The sequence below is a fragment of the Physella acuta genome, unplaced genomic scaffold, assembly GCF_028476545.2.
Source record: "Physella acuta isolate Inbredline_101_S28 unplaced genomic scaffold, ASM2847654v3 ptg000538l, whole genome shotgun sequence".
Taxonomy (NCBI): domain Eukaryota; kingdom Metazoa; phylum Mollusca; class Gastropoda; family Physidae; genus Physella; species Physella acuta.
The window spans coordinates 93,106-109,686 of NW_026732057.1; the positions used below are offsets into that span (position 1 = coordinate 93,106).

The 16,581-nt window shown below is 32.6% G+C and overlaps 2 protein-coding genes across 2 annotated transcripts; both read left to right on the plus strand.

The window, feature by feature from the left end:
- Positions 1-9,391: 9,391 nt before the first annotated feature.
- Positions 9,392-11,754, plus strand: LOC131945868 (uncharacterized). Its single transcript, XM_059306479.1, has 2 exons — positions 9,392-9,475; positions 10,420-11,754. Exon 2 carries the CDS (start codon positions 10,426-10,428, stop codon positions 11,752-11,754), a length of 1,329 nt encoding a protein of 442 aa, XP_059162462.1. The 5' UTR covers positions 9,392-9,475; positions 10,420-10,425.
- A 1,185-nt stretch (positions 11,755-12,939) lies between these two features.
- LOC131945852 (uncharacterized) lies at positions 12,940-14,067 on the plus strand. The gene has a single exon (XM_059306465.1). The coding sequence runs from the start codon at positions 12,940-12,942 to the stop codon at positions 14,065-14,067; it is 1,128 nt and encodes a 375-aa protein (XP_059162448.1).
- Positions 14,068-16,581: the final 2,514 nt, after the last annotated feature.

A 16,581-nucleotide genomic window follows, 5' to 3' on the forward strand; every position in this document is an offset into this window, starting at 1 on the left:
GCATAATGTACAGACCACCCCCACCCCCTCCCCCACGCCTTGTAATCTATATATATAATTCTCTTCTGGGAGCCGTTAGAAAACAAGCTGCAAGCGAGCCTTACAGTTCCCTCTCTTCCTCTCTATCGCTACCACCCCCACCCCCCACCCCCTCACATGCTCTGGTGAGCTGTGGTTCACGCTGTTTACATTTTACAATCACGGAGACGGGTTTGGTGACGGCTATTAGGGGCAGATAATTTAGTTTGAAACGATTTTAAACTTAGAGGAGGTAACTAAGAGGAGGCTGCTTTCACGGGGGGGGGGGGAAGGGGGGGGGGGTTAGTGTTTTTAAGCAAATATTTTTAGTGACATCATTGGTACTGTCGAATTCACAAATTATAAATTACTGAAAAGTAGAAGAAAAAAAAACTAAATAGCGGCGTATGATACGCAGCGGGTCGGCTCGTACTAGATAGTTAACATCTTCGTTTGTTGTTTTTGTAGTCCAGGGATAAATGTTTCAAAAGCATGTTTGCTAGCCGTCATCCTTTTATGACGTCAACATGGTGGGTGGAGTGTCGATTAACATCGACTGTTGTGGACTGGGAAGGTGGGAGGGGGTCCATGTGGACATCCGTACATTGAAATTAACATGTGAAAAACCTAGACAACAAACGCAAAATGTGTAATATGCATGCTAAATTTAAACAGAAACAGCTGAGCTTGGGTCGTGTGGCGTAAACAACAGCTCAGCATGCACTTAAATCAGGTTAATATAAAATTACAATACTCGAAACTTTGTAGAAAGCGAACTGTTTAAAGATAAAAATGTGATAACTCCTCAGAAAACGGTTTCTTTGTCGGGAAGTGTTTTAAGTCGGGAGTTATTTAACCGGAGCCATTTTATAGTGAGCCAATAAGTCGGGAGTCATTTAGTCGGGAGCCAATATGTCTGGATTTCTTTTGTCTAGAGTCCAATTGTCGGGAGCCATTTTGTCTAGAGCCAATATGGCGGGAGTCCTTTTGTCGGGAGCCCAACTGTCGGGAGCCCATTTGTCGGGAGCCAATATGTCGGGAGCCCAATTGTCGGTAGCCAATATGTCGTGAGCCCATTTGTCGGGAGCCCATTTGTCGGGATTCAATATGTCCTGAGCCTATCTGTCGGGAGCCAATATGTCGGAAGTCTATTTGTCGGGAGCCTAAATGTCGGGAGCCCATTTGTCGGGAGCCTATATATCGCAAGTCAATATGACGGGAGCCCATTTGACGGGAGCCAATAAGTCGGGGCCCTTTTGACGGGGTTATTTTGACGGGGTCGGTTTGTCGGGAGTCGATTTGACGGGGTCATATTAACGGGGCCGTTTTGACGGGGCCGATTCGTCCCAGGTCGTTTTGACAGGGCACCGTATTGTATACACTGAATACACAGCCTTTTTTCTGACTATAGCTTTTGAACGTAGACTGATAGGCTTCATGTCCGAAAAGATGAATAGAGAGTCTTTATATCTATAAAAGCGGACCCAAACTCCGATCACCATAATATTTGGACTTAAAATTAAATAACGTTACAAAAGTTTTAACGAAAAAGAAATTGCGTCAATGACAGAAAAAGACTATTTTCATTTTTACTAACAGGCAGTGGTTTAGGCGGGGGGGGGGGGGGGCTCTGTAAAAAAATTGTAATTGTAATAATACCATTGCTACTTATTTAAATCTATTTCTGAATCCGTATACATGTATAATTGATTATGCATGTTTAGAACAGTCTGTGTACAAGAACATTCGAGAAAGTTTAGGAGAGATCACTCCCGGTTTATTTATTTCACCTTTCGTCTGATGTTAGTCAGGCGACCACCTCAAGTGTCGGCCTAATGGAATCGGAGATCAACAACAAACAATAAGCAGTAATCTACCAAAAGTGTAAGAAAAATCGCACGTAACGGCTTAACAAGTTAAATGTGCACACAATGCGACGTTGGCGCTGATTCGTCGCTACCAGAAACATTATTTGTTGTGGCTACAAGAGGAACACTTGCCAAGAGTTATTTAAAGAACTGTCGGCAGCTATTCCACTTATGGAATAAGTCGTATGTTAGTTTATATAAAGTGCAAGGTCATTACACTTACAGAAATGATTTTGATCACGCAGGCCTAGTGTGCAACGATGGAACGGTTGATTGGGTTTAAAATAGTTTTTGGCTGAATTTTTGTTTAAAAAGGACTTTATCTATTCTCTTTTAAATAAAAGACATCCAAAAAAAACATAACAAACAAGTAATAATCAAACACCAAATAACTTTTTGAATCTAAGTTTTTGTTAAAACAAGTTAAACAAATAAATTTTATTGATAGTCCTAGTAAAGACAAACGAAGAACTATTACAAAAAGTAACTTTTTGAGTGTATTAGTCCGACAAAATACGTTTCGTAAATTAAATATTGACATGTAAACCGGAATATTGAAACCAAAAATAGTTTTATAGTTCAGACCTATACACTTTGAATGTATAGAGATAAAATGTAATGTTTTTAAATCATCATCTCAATGGATAAACTTATCTACATAAAATAGTGTAGTAAGTCATGCAAGCCTGTAAATGATTTTTAGTCTTTTCCACTACAGTTATTTTTTTTTAAAGCAAAACAGTAGGTTACTGACTGTAGGATACAAATAATTCAACCATTAAAGTAGTTCTCTTTTTAATCACAATCAAAGTAAACGTGCACGAAAATACAATTTTGAAATTTTATTTTAGCTTATTCAAACCTCCTACGACTCCCAACACCCCTACCCCCCGCCAATTAACTTCCTGGTTCGTTTACCGGTTAGCCCGGGACCCACCCCCACCCCCACCCCCCCCCCCTCTCTCTACCTTACCCCTAATACCGATTTGCGTCATTCAATTCACCTTCACGAAGCGACGTCCTACTTTCTGGAATCTGAGATCAATAACAAGAATTAACCAGAAAACGACCTTGAGAAATCAGGTCGAGACATTGCGCTTCTAGCACTTAACCAGATAGAGGTGCACGTAGCCGAGTAATGCAACATTGGCGCTGATTCGTGTGTTGATTCATCGCTACTAGTAACCTCCTTTGTTGTGGCTACAACACAAACGCTTGCCAAGATTCTATTTTTTAAAGAACTGTTGGCAGCTAAACGAAGCAGGACCACACAAGTCGTGAACTGAAATGTGTCCAAAGGTCAAGGTCATTTTGTTTACATACATTATTTTGATCACGCGGACAGTGTGTGTAACGTAGAATAATACATTTAAAACGAATGATTTAAGTACAGAGCATAACTAATAAGTTAATTATAATTTATTTAAGTGAAAGAATAATACATTTTGAATGATTGACAACTATAATTATTGCTGGTTTGAAAATTTATCATTTCAGAACAAGAAGTCATGACATTATCACTTAACCGGCAGATTTGATAGGATTTGCCCTAATATATATTTTTAAAATAGACTAAGCAAATATTAACAAAATGAAACAGAAAAGCTACTTCTATCAAACGAGTGTAGACACACACAAAAACTGACATGCACTTTACTCAGGTTTTGACTGTCCATATAAAGAGAAAACAAAGACGCCCAATTTTTTATTTAACAAATACAGATTTGGTTTTAAATTTAAATTTATTGAGAACAGGAGTATAAAACGAGGACTTAAAAAGTGAAGCGGGTTCCATTAATCAAAAATAAAAGAATTAATTCCTTGAAATAAAAACGGGCTTTGCGTAGTTCTCAGTTCAATAACTATAACTTTAAAACTGTTTTAAAACTTGATGTTATCGTACTTAATAAGGTAATTCGTTTAAATTCATAAAATATACAAATATATAACTTAACAGGTTAAAGGTCTACTTGTTTCTGTGTTAGGTAAATCCATGTTTTGATAGGTTGCTATTAGAAACCTGCCTTGTTGTGACTACAAGAGCTATTCGCAGAACTTTTGGCAGCCGTTCGTATGCTAAACTGATCATTTAAAAAAAAAAATATCAAAGGCTCTTTTGTTTACACGGATCAGCTTGATCGCATAGTGCATGTAATGCAGAGTGGCGGATTTAAGGAGTCGTCTATAAACAAAGTCACATTCCTGAGAAGGGGAGTCAAAACTTGTGTAACTGTGTGTTGTGCGGGTCTCAACATTACAACGCTAGGTCTATTACCACCACCATATCATCCCCCCCTCCCGTAATTGCCTTTCTGGCTATTTATCCCCCCTTTTAGAATTGTATACTTATACCCATCCATATCCATCTCCAGATTCCTATTCAGCCGTTATACCTACTACTATTCCTAAGCCTAATCACATTATTATCCGTACCTCTACTGCTATCCCTATCCCTAATACTAAATATAATCCTAATCTCAATCTCATTCTAAATCTATTGCTATTCCTATCTCTTATCTTATTCATTATCCTAACGAACTTTAACTCAAACCCTAACCCCAAGTTAGCCCTAACCCCAACCCTGCCCTAATCCATCCATATCCCTATTTTAACCTTGAAATATCTCTAATCATATTTATATCTAAAAGGCCAGGGGGTATTTGACGGGTGGGCAATGTCCTGCTACCGTATGGCGAGTGATGGGTGGGGGGTGGAGCTTATTAAACTGATTTTTAACATGTTAATAATAGTTTTCTTTAATTATTTTGAAAATGATCAACGCATCTAGTATTGACCCATATTAGTAAAACTATTCCGTTCGGTTTTAAATAATGATTTAAGGGGGTGGGGGGGGGTGTGTTGTTCTGCCTAGCTAGAAATCAATTGACAATAGCAATACAAAGGGAAACAACGAAATTAATAATTTCTGCGAAATCATTTTAGGGTGGTTATATCCCCTTTCGGAATATATAGGGGCCTAAGTATTTCAAGTTAGTTGGTGTCTGACTTTTTTTGTGACGATTTATAAACAAGGGAGGAGGGGGTTAAAAAGTCACCAAAAAGGCTTGACATCACTTATGCATGGCCCCCTCTTAGTTGTTGAAATATTGATTAAAATCAATATATAGCTGGTCGATGAATGCTAGCTTATAAATTTTAAAATGAAAAATTCGCTTTTACCGTTGTTTTTCTCACTCCACAACTGCAAACAAAAGGTTAAGAATATAGGGTTTTATTTATTTATTTTTTTTGCCAACAGTCTTTAAATATCTCTTGTTTAAAAGACATCACATCAAGGCTAACCCTACAAAATCCTTACTAAATGGTGTTTATTACAAAACCAGCAGGAGTTTATTGCCGCCTTCTTCAACTTTTCTTCAACTTTTCTTACTGATTTAGAAGAATAAAATTGCGATACGAACATAATGCCTTTTAAATACATAAAAGATAGAGAGCCAGACTAGCAGATTGAGTTTTCATTACTTCAACTTTGTTTAAAAAAATTGTTATTTTTTTTATATTTAGAAAAAAAACATTGGCAGTATTAGTATCTGATGATGATTCTATTTTTAATTGTTCTATTTCTGATTCTTATTGACATATACAGCAAATATCAATGTCGTTATCATTTCATAAAGCTGAGTTATCCTTGAGGGTATATTTAATTGAAAATTCATTGGAATGGATCGCTACTTGTTTGTAAATAGACGGCAAATAAGAATTGAGAAAAGTTAAATGATAGTCAGGTTATTCACATGAAAACTAGTCTTTTACGATAATTATTTTTACAAGAGAATGATCGTATAAATAAGAGAACTTAATCACTATAGACATTCTCTCCAACTAATAATACTAGATTATCTCCCCCTACTGTTGAAAATAACATTCAAAAACTTTTCTAGACAAATGAAATTTGAAATTAATGATTACACTTGAGAAGTAATTAAATGTCAAAACATTATTTGTGCAATAAAAGTTAAACTTCGATATAGTTAAATAGCTGAGACTTGAAAATATGAAAAACCATCATAATTGATTACAATAACATCCGGATAGGTAACTGCAACATATTCAAAACATATACACAGCTACTTACCTTGGTTTATATATATATATATATATATATATATATATATATATATATATATATATATATATATATATATATATATATATATATATATATATTTATATATATATATATATATATATATATATATATATCGTTTCCTTGATCATTTTTTTTATAGTTAGTCAAGTCGACACAGCTTCCCTTTATGTATGCATACCTCTTTGTGTTCTCAATAAAGTAATTAAGAAAAAAAACAAGTTGGTATGATTTTTATTTGTTTTTAAAATAGTAAACAAAGGAGTTGTATAATGTGCAAAAATGGAAGATTACCTCACACACTTAATGTGATGGCATGATCAATTTCAAAAATAATTAATCCGTTTAGTGAAACATTTACCTAGTTTCCTATCCACACACATACACACACACACACACACACACACACACGCATGCACTCAAATAAAACACACAAAAACACAAACACTCACACAAACACACACACATATATATATATATATATATATATATATATATATATATATATATATACATGTATATGGAAATTCGCAAACCATATAAGATTAATGTAAAAGTACATACATCGAGCTGAAAATATACAATTAACATCGATTTTATTTCTAAAGACCACGTTCAAAAATTATAAAATGCTATTGATTGGAGACCTGTCCACTCAAACACTTATTTAAAAAACCTATAGTGATTGTACAAAATATATTTGGATTTCCCTTACATTGTTAAGATAAACAAAACTGATGTTGTTAAACACAATTATAACTTGAGAGTTGTCTCCCTAATATAATTATGCAACAGTATTTGCGATTTGGTTTTAGACATGGGAAATAACGTTATTTTTACATTGAAAAATAGTTCTTTTTTTTTAAATTTCTTTATGAATATTATAGACTATATATATTGTCAATCAAAATTAAATTCTGTGTAATAGATTATCTAAGGCAGGGGTCTCCAAACTACGGCCCGCGGGCCGGATGCGGCCCGCGAAGTCCTATCATCCGGCCTGCGGCGATCTTTTTGTCCACGGAATAAACGTTTGTTAGAGGTGGCTGAGGAACTTAGCCCAGAACATTCAAAACAATTTGAAAATGTGGCTTTGGGTGCAAATACCATTGCCCGCCGTTTTACAGACATTGGTGAAAACATATTGACTCAAACAGCGTAAGGTCTTTACGGCTTTTGCAACCACTGAGTTCCCAACGTCATTTGCATTCAAGATCATCAAAGACCTCCAGCTGCAGTTTCAGTAGCAGTTTTCTGACACGGATTCAAAGGCAGAAGAAAGTGAGACTGTTTCAAAACCCATTTGAAGCAAATATGGCCAGTTGCAAAGATGAAGTGCAGCTGGAGGTCATTAGCGACACGTTCACTGAAGGGCGGATGGGTTTTTATAAGTTTTTTCACACGGAAAACTGTCCTAATATTACAACTTTTGCATCAAAGTACCTTTCAAGTTTTCGTACAACATACCTGTATGAATATGTTCAAGAATCAAATAGGTGAAGAATAATTTGAGAGCAAACTTGGACCTCGAGTGTATTGTTGGCCCCCGATAGTGGTTTTTTTTTTCAGATTTTTTTTCCAGGAGGGGACACTTGAAATGTGTATATATTTGTATATAAATTATATTTCATTTGGGGAGGGGGGGGGGGGGGCGGTAGACCATCAACACGAAGAGAAGCCTTGAAGAAACTCTGGCCCCCGAACTGATATTTGATAGTTAATGCGGCCCTCGGGCTGAAAAGTTTGGAGACCCCTGATCTAAGGTAATAATAGTAAAACATGTTAAGGTAATTTTGTTGCACCTGTTATTCAACAATTAATAATACAAGCTCATTTTGGTTTGTGATATTTGTATCTTAAGGACACAGCGTATTAAATTAATATATAGCAATGAGACCCACGCGAATACAAATTATCTCACTGTTAATGTCAGAGTCTAGCTTAGCTCTGCGTGTGGTGGATCGCATTTTTTCGACTCTATGATAACGATAGATCACTAGAGATTCAAATCGCTCCTAAGAATGCTCGGCATGCAATCACATTGTTGATCTTGATCTACCCCCCCCCCCCCCTATAGAGTCGTAGGCTTTGTAAGGTAAACAAATCTAAGGACACTTGATCTTCTCTAGCCGTTAATTTAGTTCAAGCAATCAAAGTGTCACATTTTTTATTGCTTTGTTGATATTCCTAGGTTTTTATGGTTGCATTAAAAACCTGATATGGTAAGGTCTAGTTTTAACCATACAATGATGATTTCTACTTCCTGCACTTATCGATATTTTTTCCGTTAGAACTATTTATGTCGAAATACTTCGGTCTTTATTTTAGTTGTCACATTTAAATACAAACAGTTAAACAAGATTACAAATATACTTGATAGGTTTTCTCAGAGGCATAGGTGTATGTATTTGTGTGTGTGCCTATGCGTAAGCGTGTGTGTTTAGAAGTATGCAAAAGCGTTGCGTGTTCTGTATGCGCGTATATATATATATATATATATATATATATATATATATATATATATATATATATATATATATATATATATATATATATATATATATATATATATATATATGTACACTCTTTCTTTGAAAGGTGAGAGATAACCCATATTTCTGTGAACTAAAAATAACTCTTTTAACATAAATGCATGCTATGGTTATTTTCATAAAGCAACATTAACTATAAGTCGCTGCCTTGAATAATGGAAAATGGTCTTACGTTAGCTTGTCTACAGGAATGTCGAAAATGAAAGTAATGATTCCTCCTTACCCCTAACGATTCATTGGCCCAGATGAAGTAGAGTTCATCTGTTTCTTGAAGTTGGCATGTGAAGGGTTAGTGTGGTCAGCGCTATGCCGAACCGCCTTTCCCCGTCCCCAGCGTTAGTCACGTACCCATCAAAGCTGGGTGGACTCAGGGACGTCCAACAGTCACAAGTCCGAACCGAGATCCAAGCTCTAACCTTCGGGCTAGCAGCCGAACTCTCTATCACTCAACCACGCCGTTTCACAAGTCTTAATTATGGCAGCTATTATGTAGCCAGTCACGTACATGATAATATTTAACGTAATGAGCTAGAGTGGAAGTTTTTTAACCTTCTTATAAAAAGATTTTTTTTTCAAATGATAATTCTATTTTATCAATTAAGCAACTTTTTTGCGGGATTTCTAGGTCTCAGTTTGTCTAGGAAACTTCCCTTGAAAATTATGGTTCAAAAACTAAAACTATAATCAAAACAATGTTGATATAGACGGCTTTTAAATTAAAATAACAAACAGTAAGCAATGATAACACAAAAAAAACATTCTTTTTATAGTGTTTAAAATAAATTACTACCCGGATGTGTTGCTGTTAGAAACACGTAGGCTACTGCTACGGTTATTCTGATCAAGACCTTTAGCGCGTGTGACACATTATGACAAGTCTAAGACAGCTGATAGTTTCACACTGAAGTTATGAAGTTGGTGATGTAACAGTAAGTGATATTTTTTCACTCTAAATTTTTAGTTCTATATTAAAACCAAAGTTAGAAAAACTGTTTTCAACTTGATTAAAAATGTTACAACGGTTACTTTATTTTCGGAGTTTATATTTTAGCAAAATTTTATATCGTTGATTATATATTAAAAAATACAAATTTTAAAAACACGTGTATAAAACAATTTATCATTTTTAAAATTCCATTGCCTGGTTTTATTTTTAATTGCTTGGATTTAAAAGAGTTAAATATAAATATATAGAATTCGACACTTTAAAAATATTGTTTTTAGTAGTGCTAAAATTTGAATTAGAATATTATGTAGGCATATACTTTCATTTTTTGTCGAAATCTTGTTTACCATAATATTTTTCTTAGAATTTAGAATTTAACTATAAATTTCAATTTTTCTACAACACTGCATTTCTTTCTCAAAATATTAAATTGCTTTTTTTTTACTGCTATTTTTAAATGGTTTCAATTTGTCATCTTTGAGTAAACTACGAAAAAGTATGAAGAACCTTCAAACTGCAGATCTTCGATTTAAGTTACTTTGTTTAATCCAAATGCTGAAAGCTTAAATGTAACAATGTAGTCAGTACGAAAACCTGATTTATGAAGTCAAGTGGAAAACCGACTATGAGCTGCATCGATCATAAGATAACTTATTAATAGATTTGATCCCAAACGTTTTACATATTAAATCTTTTTGGCTCTTTTAGCATTGACTGATAATCGTCGTTTTAATCAAATATGTATTTAATTATTACTGTATTTTAGGTTTCATATAATTATGAATTATTAGATTTTTCTGAAGTATAGAGACTAAGTGTCCCTATTTTATAAATACTATTCCTATAAAGGCAAAAACTTTTAGTTAATGTGGATATGCAATACGCTTAATAGTATCCGTTTCAGACAATCATTTATTTCCTTTTCAGGAAATAATGGCTCAAGCTTCCGTTAAACCTCGCTCTACTGGTTTAGATATTATTCTTATTGGTAAATCTGGAAACGGCAAGAGTTCGACCGGTAATTCTATTTTAAGACGGGGAAATATTTTTAAACCCAGTTATAGTACGTCATCTGGGACGAAAATACCACAATTTGAATGGAGTAAATTTGATGACAGAATTTTACAAGTCGTTGACTCGCCTGGTGTTTTAGATTCGAGCGAGGATGAAGCAGGGGGAATAACTCTGGTACATAAAGCTTTACAAAATGCTGTGTTGGCTAACCCCAGAGGCTATCATGCGTTTCTAATTGTTATTAAATTCGCCACACGTTTTACCGAAGACGAACAAAAAACTGTAAAAATTCTGAAAGGAATCTTAGGCGAAACTTTTCTTAAGAACTACGGTATTGTTCTGATGACAAATGGGGATACGTTTGAATTTAACTGTCGAAAGGATAAGAACTTTAATCTTGAGACATTCTGTGCTGTACAGACAGGTCCTTTCAAAAATATATTGGAAGAATGCAATAACAGAATTGTTGTTTTTAATAACATAACTCAAGACGAGGAAGTGAAGCATAAGCAGCTGAAACAACTTATTGACACGATTGACCAGCTAAAAAACCATCGTCGTAGATATACTAATGAACATTTTAACAAGGCGGATAAGTTTTACCAACACTTCGTTGCAACTGCTTCGATACCGATTGTAACCAAAGAATTTTTACAAGAGCAGAGTCTGATCATACACGCCATTACTTCTTGTGAAACTTTACAGGACGGGCAAGAAAAAATAAATTCTCTAAGTTGTCTTTTGCCAAGACTTGAAGCCTTGAGAGACGGTCTCCAAGAAAAAGATAGAGGAACTGGCGCTCTGAGAGATTTTATCACAAACGCGGAAGATACCAGAAGAATGATAGAGACTCGAATCAAGTTGTACACTGACATTATGAACAAACTAAACGCGATAAAAAAGAAAAGTGACAAACTAGAACAAGAGGAAATTGAATTTAACAAGAAAAATAAAAAATCTTCAGTGGCAGAGAATAAGATTAAGGAAATCTTAGAGCAAAAGCTACGGCTCAAAGAAGAGATTGAAGGAAATCAAAAGCATAATGTTGAAATGTTGAATAACTCAAATCGCCAATTAAACGAAATTGATGAAAAAAGAAAAGGTTTACACCAAGAAACAAATGAATTTTTTTTTGAAAAAGTTGACTTTGTTGTATCAACGTATGGCAATTTTATAATCGACACAGCAATGAGTGTGGCTGAAATCTTAACAAACGTTCTAACAAATAATATGCTGGGTGACAATTAACGTGTGTGGCGGTTTTTTTTTTTTTTTTTTTGTTTTTTTTGTAATCAAATCCTAAATCATCAATCCGTTAATTTTTAATTTCATTTAACGTGGATTTTTTTTTTAATCTACAAGTCACAAGGAATAATAATCGTCTGTTTCAATAATTCGTTTTTTCTATCAAATGCTTGTTATGCAATTAGAGAATATTAGGTAAATTTACTATAAAGTTAACTAATGTTTAACATTCATATTTGACATTCATTATTTTTATAGCAGTTTGTATGAAGCATTCGTCGTCGTTAAAATTTAAGATGTATATATTTTCAACTGTAATAACAAAGATGGAAAACAAAGATTTTTTTGTTGAGTGTACAGACTATTGTAAATTAATAGTATGTATACAATGAAAGTTTTTAATGCATGTCAACTGTAGAACAAAGGTTAAGTAGAGAGCACTTGTCTAATGGTCGCTAATAAAATTTGATGCTTTTTTGTGCATGTAGAATTTTTTTAAAGCTGGACACGCACATACATTCACTCTCACACACATACGCACCTACACACAGACATATATATATATATATATATATATATATATATATATATATATATATATATGTATGTATGTATGTATGTATGTATGTATGTATATATATATATATGTATGTATGTATGTATGTATATATATATATATATATATATATATATATATATATATATATATATATATATATATATATATATATATATATATATATATATATATATATATATATATATATATATATATATGTATATATGTATATATATATATATATATATATATATATATATATATATATATATATATATATATATATATATATGTATATATATATATATATATATATATATATATATATATATATATATATATATATATATATATATATATATATATATATATATATATATATACATATATACATATATATATATATATATATATATATATATATATATATATATATATATATATATATATATATATATATATATATATATATATATATATATATACATATCAATACTAGTTACAACGTGTTAGCAGAAACAGATTTTATGTAGCTGATTAAATAATATTCTGTGTTTTGTATTTTCCTTCAACTTTATGTATGTATCTAAATATTTTTAACGGTGATATCAATATTGTTTCAGTAAACAATGAACGATCCACCAAAAGAATTAGACTTGGTTTTAATTGGTAAAACTGGAAATGGCAAGAGTGCAACTGGTAATTCTGTTCTCAACAAAGAAAATGCTTTTACGGAAGGCTGCGATTTTAGTTCGAAAACAAGATTTCCTGAGTACGACGCTTGCGATTTTTTAAATTACAGAATACAAGTTGTTGATTGTCCTGGTGTTTTTGATACAGAATTAAGTAAAGAAAATGGGGTTATGATGGTTCATGCAGCACTACAAACTGCTGTGATAGCTAATCCGAAAGGTTATCACGCTTTTCTTGTAGTTGTGAAATACGGAAATCGTTTTTTAGAGGAAGATAAAACAACAATCATGATTCTGAAAAATATATTAGGAAGTGATTTTTTAAAGAACTACGGAGTACTTGTCTTAACGAACGGAGACTCTTTAAGTCTTCAGACGAAAAAAACAGGACTAAGCTTGAATGATTTTTGTAATCAGCAGACTGGGTATTTTAAAACTTTACTAGAAGAATGCCAAGGAAGAGCTGTTGTTTTCAATAATGTTACTACAGATGATGAAACGAAAAACGATCAAAGAAAAAAGTTGATTGAAATTGTTGAAAGTTTAAATACTAATGGCAGAAGGTACACAAATGGGAATTTCCTAAAAGCTCAACAACTCTACAAGCAGATACTTGATGAAAATCAAGGAGTCATGAACAAAGATTTTATAAATAAACAAAGTTGTATTTTAGATCAAATTTGTAAAAAAGAGTCTAAGCATGATAAAAGTGGGGCTGTCGACATGAAAAACCTTTTAAAGGAAATTATAGAGTTAGAATCTCATCTGGCAAAAACTGACAAGAAATCAGTAAAAAGTTTGTTAACTAATCTTGAACAGGCACAATACATAGTCGAGAAGAAAATAAAAGAACTAGAAAATCCATTACCTATTATGGGACAAGAAATAACAAAGAAATCAAAGGAATCTTCCCAAGCGAGCGAAATATCGCGTATTTTAATTAATTTCCAAGAGATTAAGAAAAACCATGACAAAGGATTTTTTTCTTCTTTAGAAATTTTCGTTCAGCAGCCAGGACATCAAATTTTCGAAATTTGCATTAATCAAAACGTGTCGAAATCTTAATTAATCAGCAGCCAGGACATCAAATTTTCGAAATTTGCATTAATCAAAACGTGTCGAAATCTTAATTAAATACACAAAATGGTTTTAAGTGTAAAAAAAATTGGTTGTAAATATATTATAAATGTAAGGATTTTGATGACATTTCAAAAATGTCATATACCTGGTTTTTTGAACAATTGAAGAAAAGTAACTTTAAACTTTTTTTTTATTATTCTGATACAGTAACATTAAGGATATATTAATATACAAATGTTCTTGCAATTTTTATTTATAAATATTACTATTTCAAAATATATCTATCATTTAAAAATAAACTATAGCTGGTAGATATTTGTTTAACTGTTTAATTTGAAACATAAAATAGAAATGTAAAAAGTGTTCACAAATCTAATTGAATTTAATTCTTCTTCTTCTTCTTCTTCTTTCTTAATTTTAGTGTTGAACATTAACATTATTTGTTTTTTCATTTCTTATATATCTAATTTTTTAACCGCTGGAAATCTTGTAATAAATATTACTTGCTTGATATATTCCTTTAAACTCCTGACGAGCAACGGCCTGTGGTTACACTTCTCAACAGACTCACCTTTTAATTTGGCCCATGCAAGCCTCTTAAGCCATTGCTTCTCATGAATATGGTGAAAACATAATTTTCAGTAATTTTTATACAGTGTATATAATTATGTTATAACATTTTAAAGAAAGATACTCTTTCAGTTGTAGGTTTGTACTCCATTCTTACTTTTCCATTTATTCTATATTATTGTTGATTCATTATTTGAATACTTTTTAAGCAGATAAAGAGTACGTTATTTTACTAGAATAACACTTTTCGTGGAAGTTTATTGCAACATCAAGGTTAATGTACGATGGAAGCTTAATGTATGGAAGAAACTTTAAGCAATGTGTGAGTCTAATGAAATGCAAACGTTTGGTTTATCGCGAGAATTTAATATTCGTAAAAATATTGTCAATAAAACTGTATGTTATTGATTTCTTTTGTTGTTTTTTTTAATTACAAATGTGTTTATAAAATCGTCTAGCTTTAGAATCAACTCAATTTTCCACTGTACTCAAACAAAGACAGTGGCAGCTGGGTGCATTGCTAGAGTTAAGTGTGTGGGTTCTTTGTGTGTGTGTTGAGCTCAAAGAAAGTAAGAGTAAGTGAGTTTACTAGAATGAAAACGTTTCATGCGAGTTTATTGCAACAACAAGCTTCATATCTGGAATCATAATGTTCGGAAAAACCTTTAGGCAATATGGGAGTCTAATAAAAAACTAATACTTGGTTTATGGCGAAAATCTGATACTCATATTATTCGTAAAGAGCCTTATTTTGGGTGCTGATTAAAAGAAGATGGAAGTGTTTTGCGAAGCCAAGATTTAATGCTTTTCGAGCTCGTTCCCAATCTACAGCTCGAGATTAGTTAGACGTAAAATCTAATAAATGCGTTAAATGAAGTGATAAATCAAAATATCACTGTTCATTGCAAAAAGTCGTTATAGGTTTCTATTGACTTAAGCATAAAGTCTTCAATGACCTTTACGTCAATTCTTAGAGAATGGATTTCACACACGCTTATTTGCTAGACGATCGTCAATAAGTTAATATGCGTTATAATATAAACCATTTTTTTTAACTTTTGACCATAGAAGTTATATTATGTAATATAGATGAGAGCAAACAAGACAAGTTTGCAAAATAAGTTCCTCATTCTTATTCACAACTGGGTTTCCTTGAGTTCATATGGTGAATCTTCACGAAATAACAATACATATATATTGGCTTTTTATATGTATTTGAGCCTCGGCGTTGGTCTTGTTTTCAGTGAAGGTTGCTACAGCCAAAGACAAAAATCGGCAAAAGTGGGAATATAGAGGGGCACATCGCGACATGGTTTATAAAAATATCACCTTATATTGATCGGCTTATCGTTCCCTTCTAGAATCATTAACTTGTTTAGCCAATTTGCGAAATGGCCTAGACGATCGGGCAAAGTCGAAGTAAGAAAGTTTTTTACTTTACTTTACATGAAGTTATGATTATAACATTATGTAGATATTTATTACTAATTATACAAAATTAAATCAGTCAGATTACTTTATTTTATAGTAAATAATCATTCTTTGTTATCACTTGTTACAGCGGTATGAACTGTCCTGACATTTTGAGTTACACAGGAGTTTGTTACTTTAAGATTAGTCACGATTTGTTGAGCACAACCAGGACACCAGCGAGTAGACGAGATTCCTTTCATAATGTTGTTGACATGGAATAAAAACGTGCTTTTTAGATTTAGACCGTAAAAAAAATTTAAAAAAAACATAAGCCTAAAATTAATTTTGAAATTTTATATTTTTAGAATAAATGCTATAAATGTTGCAAATCAAGAGAACTTGAAAATAATTTATTGAGTTAAAGGCTACATTTCTATTTATTTTCATCAAGCCTAATTTATAACCGGATGTTTCACTTTCGTAAGACAAATATTGATTGGCTGTACAGTAACTTAG